The sequence below is a fragment of the Salarias fasciatus genome, chromosome 12 (genome assembly GCF_902148845.1).
Source record: "Salarias fasciatus chromosome 12, fSalaFa1.1, whole genome shotgun sequence".
Lineage (NCBI taxonomy): Eukaryota > Metazoa > Chordata > Actinopteri > Blenniiformes > Blenniidae > Salarias > Salarias fasciatus.
Genome location: NC_043756.1, coordinates 30054697 through 30068282, shown reverse-complemented (window position 1 = coordinate 30068282; position 13586 = coordinate 30054697). Strand labels below are relative to the sequence as shown.

The following is a 13586-nucleotide window of genomic DNA, read 5'->3' as shown; positions in this document are numbered from 1 at the left end:
TGTGATTTGTACCACACAAAGGTATGCACTTGTAGTTTCTCTCAGAAAGGCATGATGTTTGGTGAACATGTGTAAGTGATCTGATGGGAACAAGACAAGACCAGATTATTTAGAAACAAAGGCATTACTATCATCTATATAAGCGATTTTGTTAAGGAATCAGGCTTCGCCCCTTTACCAAATCAACCAATCAATGCAAAGCATTTTTAATAACATTTCAAGAATGCCATTGATCATTTTTTTCACATTTTCTTTCATGTTTTATGACTTGATGAGCAATTGCGGGTAGTTCTCAAAGAAACACTTTATAGAGTACAGTCAGATTTGATTAATCATTGGTGGAAAAATACAATTGTCACCTTTGTCTGGACCTGAACACCTCCCAAGCCATTAATCCAGACTTAGTCCAGATGAGACAAAGGTTAGGGTCTCGCCTTCATCCATGATTTCCCCGTCTCTCGGGTTACCGACGGACTCGTGACACCGTCTGACCACTGCTCTTCTCTGATTGGTCGACGCTCTGATGGGATCATCTCCAGAGGAGTGACGGCTGTGTCACTTCCTGTGGGAGCGTCATCCAGCTCATCGAAGCTGCCATTCATCACGCCCAGGCGGCAGCGCCACTCGTCTCGGACGTGGACCGATTGCCAGACTTGGATGAGAACCCCAGGACCTCGTCACCATTAACTCCAGTCTCTGACAGCCAGTGCCGCCTTTTCACACCATATCATAATTGGTGAATAAAAGAGAAGATATAGTGTTGCATCATTTTAACAGAACATATTTTTTTTCCACCAAAAGCAAGAAATATTTACTTTAAGTAACATTGGTTTTATGGCAAACAAAAAAAATCTGTTCAATGTCATTGAAATTAGACTAATGTCATTTGAGAAGTGTGTGTCAGGACAAAAAGCATAAAGAGCTGTGTCATCAGCATAAAGATGAATCAGTCACACTACAGCAGAAACTGTTTAAAGTCCTATGTACCGAAAATAATGCAGGACCTAGAACAGAACCCTGTGGCACACCATTTGTGACGGTAACAGGTGGAAAAGAGGGGGTGTTCTCATTTGGAGAATGAATGAACTTGGTTTTCAATAACAGTACAGATTCAGTTTCCTACATATATGCAACAAATTATATCCAACATCAAGCCCAGCTAGTGCAAGTTGCACAGACGTACTTTAGCAATGTCTGTAACTTTCAAACAATTCAGTCATATCCAGCCAGACATGAATTGTTCAGGTGAATTTTTTCCACCTTGTTGGACTCCTGCCTCTCAGAGTAGGGCAGTCCTTCCTCAGCGTTCACCCGTCTGTATCTACAACGGGGATGTTGAAAGGTTAAAAATGAAAATACAGTGGGTTTAAATGGTTAGTATTCAGTGGTGTCGGTTCCGGCCTCCCTCCTTGTGTTTGTGTGAGAGGGTACCTTGGGTGTGGCGCTGCCGTTCAATTGATGGCTGTCCTCGGGCAAACACTTTCGGGGGCAGCGCAGGGCTACTAATGGCTTTTCTATTGCCTGGTGTGCTCTCGCTTCACCCCGACACCAGCTAATGCACTAATAAAGCCACTTCCAGCTCCAAGCGGCTTTATGGCCAAAGACTCCTGTGTCTTATGATAGAGAGCAACCTTTATTCTGCCTCATCCGACATCTTTCTATAACCACACAAGAAGTGGACAAAGTTGCTTAGAATCTCTGTTTTCTATCAATTTTTAAGTCAGTGATTACCAATGTATTGACATCACGGCAGCAGGTTGCTTTTATTAGCTTTTTTTATTTTTTTATTTTTTTTTTTTAATGAATTTCACATATGATGCCTTTAAAGGTGCTGTAGGCAGAATTCGGCATCTCCGCCATCTTGCTTAGGGTTACCTAAGCAAGATGGCGATTTGACCCATCTAAGATGGCGATTTGAAACCCAGCACAGCCAATCCTGTCCTGTTTTCTCTGACATCACGCCCTTAAGCAAGTTAAGCCCCTCCCACAAGAACGTGTGACGAACGCCCCTCGAACAAAAACGGTTAGAGCCTCATGGGCTCTTCTGATTGGTCAAAGATACCTGGAGCTGTGGAGATTCCTTTTCAGCTCAGAACAGAGACAGATGGAAACGCTGCGCCCTCGCGGTAGTGCAATTATGCTACACTCCTAAAGGATTATCAATGGATACTCTAACATTTAATCCAAAGAAAACACAGAAAAATTAGCACTGACTAGCAAAATCCTGCCTACAGCAGCTTTAATCTTCAGTCAGTGACCGGTTACAGTACCTTGAGCATCTCTGGAGGTGTACGAAGATCTCTTTTTCGCAGACAAAATGCCTTTCCAAATCAATGTAATAGATTTGAGCTCCATTTCACACACCTCTCTGTGTCTACTGCTGGCATTCGCACCTTCGTCAGATTATTTTACAGAGCAGAGCTGGACCACTTCTGCTCAAATCTAGTTTATCTGTGATGGAGGAGGAGCAAACAGGATGTGCATTGAATGAATCAATCCTGTTACACCCCGATGTCTGTGACAACCATCATAGATATAACGCTTTACTTAATTCTGATGTTTGAGGATGAAAACAACAATCATTTCCTTCAATGTGAATTCTCATTTATTTTTATTTACAAAAAAATTATCGGACTCAAAGGACTAGGGTGGAGTAATTGATCCATATTAAAAAGTGAATAAATGTGTTTCTGAATACAGTTTGAAGCCTTATGGACCCTCAATGTAAGACAGGTCATGCGTGAAGAATCAGTGTTCTCAGAAACAAAAGTTAAACATTTATAGATTGTCAGTAAACTGCGCTGTGGTGGTGCAGGAGGAAAGTTTATGACGTTCATCATTGGTGAAGCGTGCCCAATAAAGGAAAATCTGACGGTGAGATTATGATAAAAACAGATCATAAATCCCACAGAATGTGCAGCTTGTCTTCCACACAGAGCCGAAGAGGGTTTCAATCTGTCTTTATCGGACCATTTAATGTTTGTCATTATCTGTTTTTGTCTCTTTGCTGTGGTGCATCTTTTAATCAGCTTTATACCAACTCTTTAACATGAGTTTTATACCTTTTATTTTAAATTATGATGTTATTCCCCAGTTTAGAGCACAAACAAATGGATTTTCTCCCTTTTTTTGAAGATTATTTGGAATTTAAGGAGTTGATGCAGCAACAGAGAGAAGCAATAATCACTGTTATATTATAGATTTAATTCATAACCCCTAAAAAACACCAGGTGTCGTATTTACGCAACAAGTGATATACAAACTTTTCTTGTTCGTGGTTATTAAAACATCCAATCTACTAAAGGTTTGGACTTGGAGGTGGATCTACTGACAGGACTTCCTGAGGACCTTAACACATTAAACAAATCACTTCATGCAAACAAATCAACACGGGAAAGACATTGAGAATTTTCATTGAGTTTTCATCCATGGAAAAGGTTTGTTGACTAATACTTTTCATCTTCATCAAGATGGTATTTTTCTACAACAATCTCTTGAAGTCCAACTTGTTTATCTGTTGATGTGTTTGATTTCACACTCAATTGGATCAGCCTTAAAACCTGACATTCAAGGATTAACCTGCACCGATGACTCAGCAGCTCTTCCTGAAAGTCCAGCTCTGCCTCAGACCTCCATCCATTGGTTAGAAGCAATTTACGTGAGAATGTAAAGACGATCCAGCATGAGTGAGGAGTTCAGTCAGCGGCGACCAACCAAGTGCTGAATAATGAAGAGAAACGACATGACGCAAAGAAACATCAGCATGTGGGAACTCAGAGGAGACGTTGTCTCACATACTGGAAGACTGGGTCAATATGAAACCCACACCATCATCATCATCATCATCATCATCATCATCATCATCACCATCACCATCATCATCATCATCATCATCATCACCATCATCATCATCTGCACCTCCCCTCTCCCACACAGCAGGAGCAGATCAATGGTAACAAGTCATTTAGAGTAAAATCAATTCGGCAGTCATCTGCAGGAGGGTTTGTCGGCCTTGTCTCATCACAGGAGACAGTTTCAGTCTGAACTCCGGTCACACACAGAAACCTTTAGGGCTTATTATCTCGGATTCATGATTTATCATAGTTTTGTCTCCAAAGAGCAGGTAACGCTCCTGAAACTGTCCAGACGCCGACAACATTTATGAGTTCAACTGACATAATTGCATGATTTATTGGGTCATCTAAAAACTTTCCAATATCCAGGAGGGAAGCCTGAATTTTCACTCCTTTAGGCCCTGTTTAGGGAACGTTTTCAAGGGAAAATGGAAAACTGTGGGACGGTTTTTGGCATCTGTGTACACAAGACTGATGCTTGGAGCCACTGAAAACACAACGTCTTGAAAATGGCTCCAATGGTGGAACTTTTGGAAAAGGGTCCGTCTCTGTCTCCATGGACATGAGGAAAAATGCAACTATAGATGGATACATAGCTAGACATCAGTAGATAATCATGGCCTTAATCATTCTCATTCAGTACTCCTTATCTGTGTTGGAAAATCGTCTTTATTCTCAGTGTCGTAGATTCAAGCAAGTGCCACAAACACCTCTCAGAGCTTCAGGTTCATATTGACATCTAAGCATCACATCGTATCTGTGGACACAAACATGAAGAACCCTGCTATTGCAGCTCATTACCACAAAAACATTGCAGTGCTTCACCTGAATTACAGGTTCAGTGCATCAACAGGCACTTTTCTCTCATCTTGCAGGGTTTTAATGACGGCTGCTCTGCACTCGGTCCCCGAGGCCGCTGATGATGAGAAATCTATTTGATGATTCGCAATCTGAGTTATACAACTGATGAAACTCATCCAATTAGCCGCTGTGGAGCAAGTTAGGACCAACGAGAGGAGCTCTACTGCCACGGCACAGCTGCTAAAGCTGCACGGATAGTTTCTCAGGGTGCGTTTCTGCGTTATCAAACACTAAAACATAAAGCTGGATTTCAACAGATGTCACATATTTGTAACATGAGCTATTCATCCGTACATCCTGGATAGTTACAGTACATTTAAGGAATGTTCATACTGTGAGTTACTTGATTTTTTTGCATGTTTTCTAACCCAATGATAATCTAAAGTAATATTTTCCTGACTTTCTTAGTACCATTGAGAACTGCCGGGTACTGAAAGTCATCTTGAATCTCTCACTCATTATACATTTTTGGACTTTTTCGCAGACATAAAGTCAGAATAAATCCAGTCATGTGAGAGTTTCACATCTTTTCTGATCCCATGTTTTACATGACACTCACTCTTCTGTCATGTGAATTCATCGTCTTGCATGTCTCATGTTATCCGACCATGTTCCCCTCTAATTAAGCTCACATAATGCCTCCATTGTGTGGAAGTGGCAATTATACCAGCGTTGCTTTATTAACAATCACACAGGATAATGAGACTCTTCCTTTGTGTGCGGAAACAATGAGCGAATGTATGGATGCCAGATGAGAAATTAAGGCGAGCCTGTTAGCCAGAGGAAGGCATCGCAATGAACCGAACGGGCGCATGCTGAGACAATACAGCGATCAAATTAACCGTCCACAGTAATAACGCCAGTGGATGCTCTCGGAGACTTTCTGCAAACATTCGTATTGTACAGACGCTCTCAGGCGAGGTGGAAGGAGTGATGGCTGGAGAGCCACTGGACCGGTGAGAAGACGGGTTTAAAGCTGGAGTTTCTCTCTGGAGCTACTGGCGTCATTCATGAGTCACCTGAGAGGTGGGAACGTTCTAGCAGAGTACGATCAACCCACAGCGTCCCACTGGGAAAGTTCCCACTTCCCAGGTTCCAAAGTCCACTAGAACACAGTCCAGCTGGGAGCTTCCCATGAGGAAAGTTCCCACTTCAGTCACGGAGCTAACTGTTAGGAAAGCACTTCTACTGATTCACTAAACTCCAGCTTACATGATATTAGTACAGCATTTTTACTGAAGTAATTCAGTTGTCTTCACAGTGTTAACATTAGCATGTACGTATCCATATTAGCTACATTTAACATCAGCATTCTTAAAGAGCCGTTAGGTTCCCTTTCTAAACTGTCTGCAGGTTGGTAGTTCATCTCAGTTATCTGCTGCTACTTCTTGTTGCCCAGACCATCTTCCTCCCACTAACATTCAGATTATCGAGCATCTTCCTCCGACTAACGTCCAGGTTGGAGAGCAATTTCCTAAAACTTTTAAACCTAAAATAACGTCTGTCTCCAGTTTTGATTCAGCTTTGCGTGTAAAATAAAAATCTGACAAAGTGTGAGAGAACTTGGTGGATCAGTGACACTCATCATCCTGCCATAACAAATCCTCAACAAGAACCAGACATGGACTGAAAGCCTCTCCTCCTGCTGAGTGGTGTTTGTTAGGAAAATCCAGTTTGAAGACGAGTTGTCAGACAGGAGTGTCTCATCATGTCTGAGATGATTTTTCTCTTTTGCAAGGATTTGTTGAAACCTGTCCTGATGTGTGTGTGTGTGTGTGTGTGTGTGTGTGTGTGTGTGTGTGTGTGTGTGTGTGTGTGTGTGTTTGCGTGCTCCAGGCAAACGATGCCTCGGGGAACACGTGGAACTGGCTCTACTTCATCCCACTCATCATCATCGGCTCCTTCTTCATGCTCAACCTGGTGCTGGGTGTCCTTTCGGGGTGAGTACTCACTTTAACCACATGCCCTCCGCCCTCAAACACACCGCAGGGTGACTGAGGGGTGAAGTCTGAAGCTTCTTTTTCTATATCTGTCGAACAAACTGGGAAAATACTGTAATTTTCCTGTATTTTCTGGAATATTAATCCCTAAGGGGTTTTTTTTATGTGTTTTTGTTTTTGCACAGAATAGTTTTATAGCCTTGAAAATGTATGAGAAATATATCGCATCTGTGGATGGAAAAATTGGAAATAAATATTAGATTGCATTATGTTTCTTATGCGTGAGAAATAGGTTATCCGGGCATTTGACATCCACATCAAGCTCTTTAGGATCAAATGCAGTGATTGTATGTTTATGTAAGCTTCTTTTTGTTTGTTTTTCAGTGGAATCAGACAAGTTTTAGTCATTAACATCTTCAAAAATGGCCCCAAATTGGATTTTGTTGCGTTATGTTAACATGAGAATCATATTTTACCAGACTGAATGTATTTTAATGCTGGAACTTCACATGTGTGATGAGAAGCTGTCTCATATTTTTGAAGAACTCCTGAAATCTGTGACATCTGTCAACATTTTATCGTTATTTATTCATTGACATGGCAACGCTTTGAAAACAATGTTCATTTTCACAGAAACTCTGAAAACTTTGTAGCTATGAGCATAAATCAGCCCCTCTGCCTCTGCTGATCGTTTTCCACTGGCCCCGCCCGCCTGATGCGTTCAGGGCCCGTCGGTGTGATTCTGAAGCATTAGTGAGAGCACCAGGAGGGCGACGCACTGCTTTTATTACTTTGTATTATTGTTTTAGTTTTTTTTTTCTTGGTTTATTGCCCTGAGCAGCTGCAGCAGCCGAATCCCACAAAACCAGGAGAGGAACGACTCTGAATTCTAAATCTCCACTTCAGGCCAATCAAATAATAAACAGCAGAAAATGAAAGCTGCCATTGAATTCACAAGCAAGGATCTGGCATCGTTTTACCTTCTCAGCTCTGATGCTCATCCCACAAATGCATGATAATGCCGGTATGTAGTACTAGTTAAAGTTAGTTTCTCTGGTTGCCACACATCTTTGTCGCCGACACTCGTCTTCACCTCAGACTTCGTCTGCTGGTTGAAACAAACCAAACTGTGAAAATTGGTTCAAATAAACATTAAATTCTGATTATTTTAGTTGTTTAAAGACCTCAATAGAAGTGAATGTGCTGGAGGAGAAACGTGTCCTCATCTAAGATGGCAACCATGCTGAATCTCCGGTTTGCTCAACGGCATTTTCAAGTGAAAATGAACCTCTTGCGTTGTATTCTGTGTGTCTATCAATGATATCGCTGTGTTCTGATCCACTGAAGATGCAGCATTTTGAGAACGGCTTCAAGTTTTATAGTTGAGAGTCGTTTTACAGAAAATCCTACAAATTCCACACGACATTCAGGGCGTACTCTCTTTGCTCGTGTGTGGTTTCACTTCAAAAACAGCTCACAGCGCCACCCCCGAGCCTGGTATGCTCACTACATAATTATCAGTGTTTCTAAAGATTCCATGTTCTGACAAAGGAACATAATGTAAAAGATTTGAGATAAAAAATAAGTAAATAGAAAAAACAAAACAAGTCAAGAAAGGCTTGAATGATTAGACAGTGAAAGAACCTCACGGACTCCTCACTGTCTCTGCTCTGGTTTACTGCTGTGGTCTTTAGTGTTCTGGTTCCACCAGGCTGCTCACATAAGGTCAGTCTGAAAATGAAGGTGGAGCTGAGCGTCTTTGTACAACATCTTGTCTTTTTATTTATTTTTTTTGAAACTTCCACATTAGTTCCTGTAACTTAACCTTGTTTCCTCGGTTTTGATGGATTGGGAGCCTTGGGGACAGAAGTTCTGATGAGCGGAGTGAAGGAAAAGCAGCGTCAGCGACGCTAATGTTTGTTTCACCTCACAGACTTTTTAATGCTCATCACTTTCCTGTTTTGAGGGTTATTTTCATTCAGGGTGTGATACAGCTCTGGCTCAGTGGAGAATTCAGCTCATTATGGAAAATATGAGGATTATTTACCACTAACAGTGGTTGTGCTTCTTTGTTTTTCCTCCTGTTTTATAATTGACCGGAGAAATGTAATATATCATGCAAAAACAGCATTTGAAAGCACATGATGTATATATCTATGCATGTCTGACATGCATATTATTTTTTTCCCACATGGTGTTCTACAAGGTTCTGATTTAGATCCCTTTTTTTTTGTTTGTTTCTTTTTTTCAGCTGCTACTTCCAGTATTTCTTTACTAGATTCTAATTTCTTGGTTGTTTTAATATATTTTATGAACATGAAATGTGGTGAGGAAGCAGCAGAACCTCAGGAGGTTGATACGTTCTGAAGCCTTCTTCTATGTGTTCATTTGAGGATTTTTCCAGAGTCAGCAGCCAGGTGCAGGCAGAAAAACTCCCGGCGCTGCAGCTAAAACGAAGCATTTACTGCCTCTTTGCATCTCTTTAAGCTGGATGCTCTCTCTCCCTCGTGCACAGAATCAGAGTCTCTTCATTTCCCTCCACAGACCTTGTCAGATGGTTTTACAGTTAGCGGGGAGGTGAAAGGTCGGCGCTGCTGTCTGCAGGGCCGTGCGGGGGCATTGGCGTTGTTTAAAGGCCACGATGTGAACTTCAGAAGGGGGCAGGAGTTCAGACACATGCAGGGTGAAGAGGCAGCGGACCCCCTCTGTCGCTTTATTCCAGCCAGTGTGGGCGGTCCGAGACGAGACGGCGATCTAACCGTCAATCGTACACTCTGAAAAATCCTCTCACACTGTTTTTATCTTGGTCAAAGCCAGGAGTGGGTGGCCAAGAGAACCCTGAAACTTTGTATCGTTTTATGTGCTGCAGGAAAATAGATTCTTAATAGTATCTTTAAACACTTATATTGGTCAATTGATAGACTCATCAAAGTCATGCAAACATGCAAAATGTTATTTTTTTCTTCTTTATGATCTGACCTGGTGTTCCACAAGGCTCTGTTTTAAACCCCAGCTTTTATTTTATTACATAAACTCTGTCAACTATGAGGTACTACTACAACTGTTTCTTCCTAAACCACTTGAAGTGGCTTGATTAGAGTTATTAATTGTGTAATTAATTAATTTTTTTTTATTTTGCGTTATTCAGAAATAATCTTTAATTACCTAAATTATTATTATTATTATTATTATTATTATTATTATTATTATTATTAGTAGTAGTAGTAGAGATGAATTCTCGACAATAATTTTTTTTTATGAGTATTTCAAGAAATTAATTCAATACTACAATTCCATCAGAACACTAAAATTTTAATCTGCTTATGTCTTTGCTGAGTCTCGTACCAAATTAGATCCCAAAGCCAAATTCTGAGTCTCCAGTTTGGTTGTCTGATCGGTCGTTTGAATCATAAAAAAAAAAAAGAATCCTCAGTATTTCTGATGAACTTCCTCTTTCAGTGTTTTCAAACCTTTAACCTTGCTGAGATCTCAGCATGTTGACATGAGAGGAGGATTTGTGCAGCAGCGCCGCTGATCTGCGAGGCAGAATCCGCCTGTTTCTCTCTCAGTGCGGCGGATCCTGCAGGCGAGCGACTCGTCTTCTGTGCGAGCATGAAAGCTTTTAATGACCTCCTCTGATGCTGACACTCGTGTATCTGTGTGAGAAGCATGGCTCGGCGGCGGTCCGACGCCGGGAGATCCTGGCTGTGTACACACACACACACACACACACACAGCCTCTGCAATGCAGAATGGAGCTTCCCCCTCCGCTGTGTGGGAGAGCCACCAATCACGGAGCGGTGGGGGTGGACCGGAGATCCTCGCTCTGTTATTTCTGTACTCTCTCTGCCTCCCTCCACTCCTTCTTCTTCGTCTTTATCTTCTCCTTCCATCTCTCCTTTCTTCTCCTGCATTTCCCACACACTGCGTGACATAATTCCAACACTCGGGATTACAATGCATCCCAGGGGAAACAGATACGTCCACTGCCAGGACGAAAATAACACAAAAGACAAGGTTTATTATCTGGATGCGGCCGTCATTTTTCCTGTAGGTTTCAAACACGTGGCCTGTGGTCGAACACTAGCCCAACAGAGAGTTCAAGCCGATCCTCAGAATTATTTTAAAGCAGAAAAGTAACAAAATTGTCAGATAAGGGGCAACAGTCGTGTTTTTGAAGTCATTGGTGACTGGAAAATGATGCTCTCCGTAGAAATTCAGCTTGAAAAAAATAGCTGATGTCAACTGGTGGGAAGAGAAAGAACTGTTATTTGTGCAAACAAAGAAAATAAAGTCATCGGCACAAGAGGTTGTTGCAAATCATCAAGTTATTGTGATGCAAAACGACGACATTACGTCGTCGTTCAAGGAGCTCAGAGTGACGTAATGTTGAGACGTTCGGTCCAAATCTGAAGTTACGACGGACAGAACAATCCAGAGTGTGAGGCTGCTGTGCATGTTAGAGCTGCAGGGCTTTCACATGTTTCTCTAATAAACGTCTGTGTGTGTTTGTGTGTTGTTTTTTGTTTTTTTTTGCAGGGAGTTCGCAAAGGAGAGAGAGCGAGTGGAGAAGAGGCAGGAGTTCCTTAAACTGCGGCGACAGCAGCAGATAGAGAGAGAGCTGACGGGGTACCTGGAGTGGATCTGCAAAGCAGGTCGGACACACACACACACACACACACACACACACACACACACACACACACACCCCGATGCCTCAGGTCCTTCTCATTGGCAGAAGCCCTGGGAGCAGTGTAGTTAGTCCGCCAGGCCACTAGTTAGTGCTGCTGGCTGTTTTTGTGGAATCTCACACAAATGTTTAATGTAAATCAACTAAAACTGTTTTTGTTGCAGGTTTAACACTTAAAAAATATTTTTAAATATTAGCTGTTTTATTAATTTTGCAAAATTAACTTGTTTTTTTGCACATTTTAGCTGTTTCGTCAGTTTAATTTGGTCACTTCAACCATTTTAGCTATTTTAGTTTAGCAGTCGTTCTATTTTAGTCAATTATCTTTATTCTAGGAACTTTTTCTTCTCTCCACACATCAAGCACAGGCAAACTAGTGGAAGCTCTATTCTGTTCCTTCATGGAACCTGTAGGTTTAGAAACACAGTAATTCCCATCTGCTCTGAAGGGCGGAGATAAGCTAATGTGGTGGGATGTGACAGATTTTTGCTAAAAAACTTTTGAACAGTGCTTTTATTAAAGTAACATCATCTCAAACTGCACAACAGGAGTTTTGAAAGCGATGTGGGCTCCTCACAGCCAGGCGGTCCTCAGAAGTTCAGTGGGCTTTTTTATTTCGGTATCCAGAACTCAGAAGCAGAGAGATGAAACTGTTGCGTTGTTCAGTTTGGTGTGTTTGTGTTGCAGAGGAGGTGATGTTGGCTGAGGAAGACAAGAACGCAGTGGAGAAGTGTCTGGATGGAGCGTGGTACAAAAGGAAACACACCAACTCTGGTGAGAGGCTCACAAACCGAAGATAGAAAACACACTGATGCTGAAAACCCTGTCAGGCAAGCGCCGAGGTCAGGTAACTGACATGAAAACCCTCGTTTGAGCTACATTAGTTTGCAGCAGCTGGAGTTTTTTAAGTGCTGAATCACTTCTACGCTACATTACAGCCACCAGTTGTGTGAACGACGAAGCTTTCTGCAGCAGCTTCCTTCCTGCGCACAAACAGCAGTGGCTCTGATGAGACGAGGCTGGACGAGGAACAACACAGCCAGTCACTGTTCAGAGCGCGGCTGCGTTCATAGGCGTGTAAATAAAATGACTGATGGCTAAGCTAACAGCTGACTGATGAACTGGTGAACTAGACAGCTATTTTTCGAACAATCCATTCATACTTTGCGGTGGAAAGGAGAATAAAATGCCGTAAGTCCCAGATAGTACGGGGCAGGTGGTGAACCTACTGAAGAGTCGTTTTTGAAAACCTGCGCTCTCAGCGCCATTGTTGTGTAAGTAAACAAACCCCCAAAACGCTCTGAAAGCATTCTGTTTTCGCCTCAAGATGTCAAGTAAACATGGCCCAAGTGGATCAGGGATCAGATTGGAGAGGGAGTCCACTGCCTTTTTATGGATTCAGTATGAGGCGGTTGAAGAAAAAACACCTTGACAACAACTGATCTAATCTGTTCAAATGAAACCAGATAACCTTCTTACTCAGCAACACACACACAAGAAGAAGCTTTTCACTGCCATTTCAGCATTTGCATCTTATTTGTTGTTGGATTTAGACTGTGTGTGTGTGTGTGTGTGTGTGTGTGTGCGTGTGTCGGGAAGGGGGGTTCCTGGCTTACTCCAAACTGTGAGAGCCACCACCATCTGTGCAGCCTCCTAACTGAGTTATCAGTGTGTGGCTGATACAGATCATTTCTACTGGCACCCCTGAGGTGTGTGTGTGTGTGTGTGTGTGTGTGTGTGTGTGTGTGTGTGTGTGTGTGTGTGTGTGTGTGTGTGTGTGTGTGTGTGTGTGTGCGCGCGCGCTCTTATCGAGGCCGCGCTGCCTCTCACCTGCAGCCTCGCCCGGGGTAGCAGTCACAGTGATTACTGGCGTCGGGGTGGAGGGTTAATGAGATTAGAAGGAGCGGGGAGGCGGAGTGGGAGCAGGAGAGCTCTTCACACTCCTCTGGCTGCTCCTCTCAGTGTGTTCGCACGCAAAACCTAGAAAAATGCAAGCGCAGGGGGAGCGTCCTACCTCCGCAATACGAAGTTTACACTTTTCAAGGAAAAACCACTGAACTTCCAAAACGTTTTTGGGTTTTCGTTCAGAGTCACTGAAAACTGAGCTTGAGAGGAAAGGTCTGCTGTAACTGTCACCTTCTCATTGAAAAGACTGAATAATAAACAGTCGGATGTAGTAAATCACATCGCACGGTAATCTGGTGAGGACCGATTTTAAAGTCTTTCATCCTGGAGCCTCTG

General features: G+C 42.4%; 1 protein-coding gene across 2 annotated transcripts in view; it reads left to right on the top strand.

The window, feature by feature from the left end:
• The window catches only part of cacna1ba (calcium channel, voltage-dependent, N type, alpha 1B subunit, a), a 99065-nt gene that overhangs the window by 40991 nt on the left and 44488 nt on the right, over positions 1-13586 (top strand). For both annotated transcript variants that reach the window (XM_030105731.1, XM_030105730.1), the window contains exons 7-9: positions 6552-6655; positions 11195-11310; positions 12033-12119. In XM_030105731.1, coding sequence (XP_029961591.1) covers positions 6552-6655; positions 11195-11310; positions 12033-12119 — 307 coding nt within the window. The remainder of the gene's footprint in view (positions 1-6551; positions 6656-11194; positions 11311-12032; positions 12120-13586) is intronic.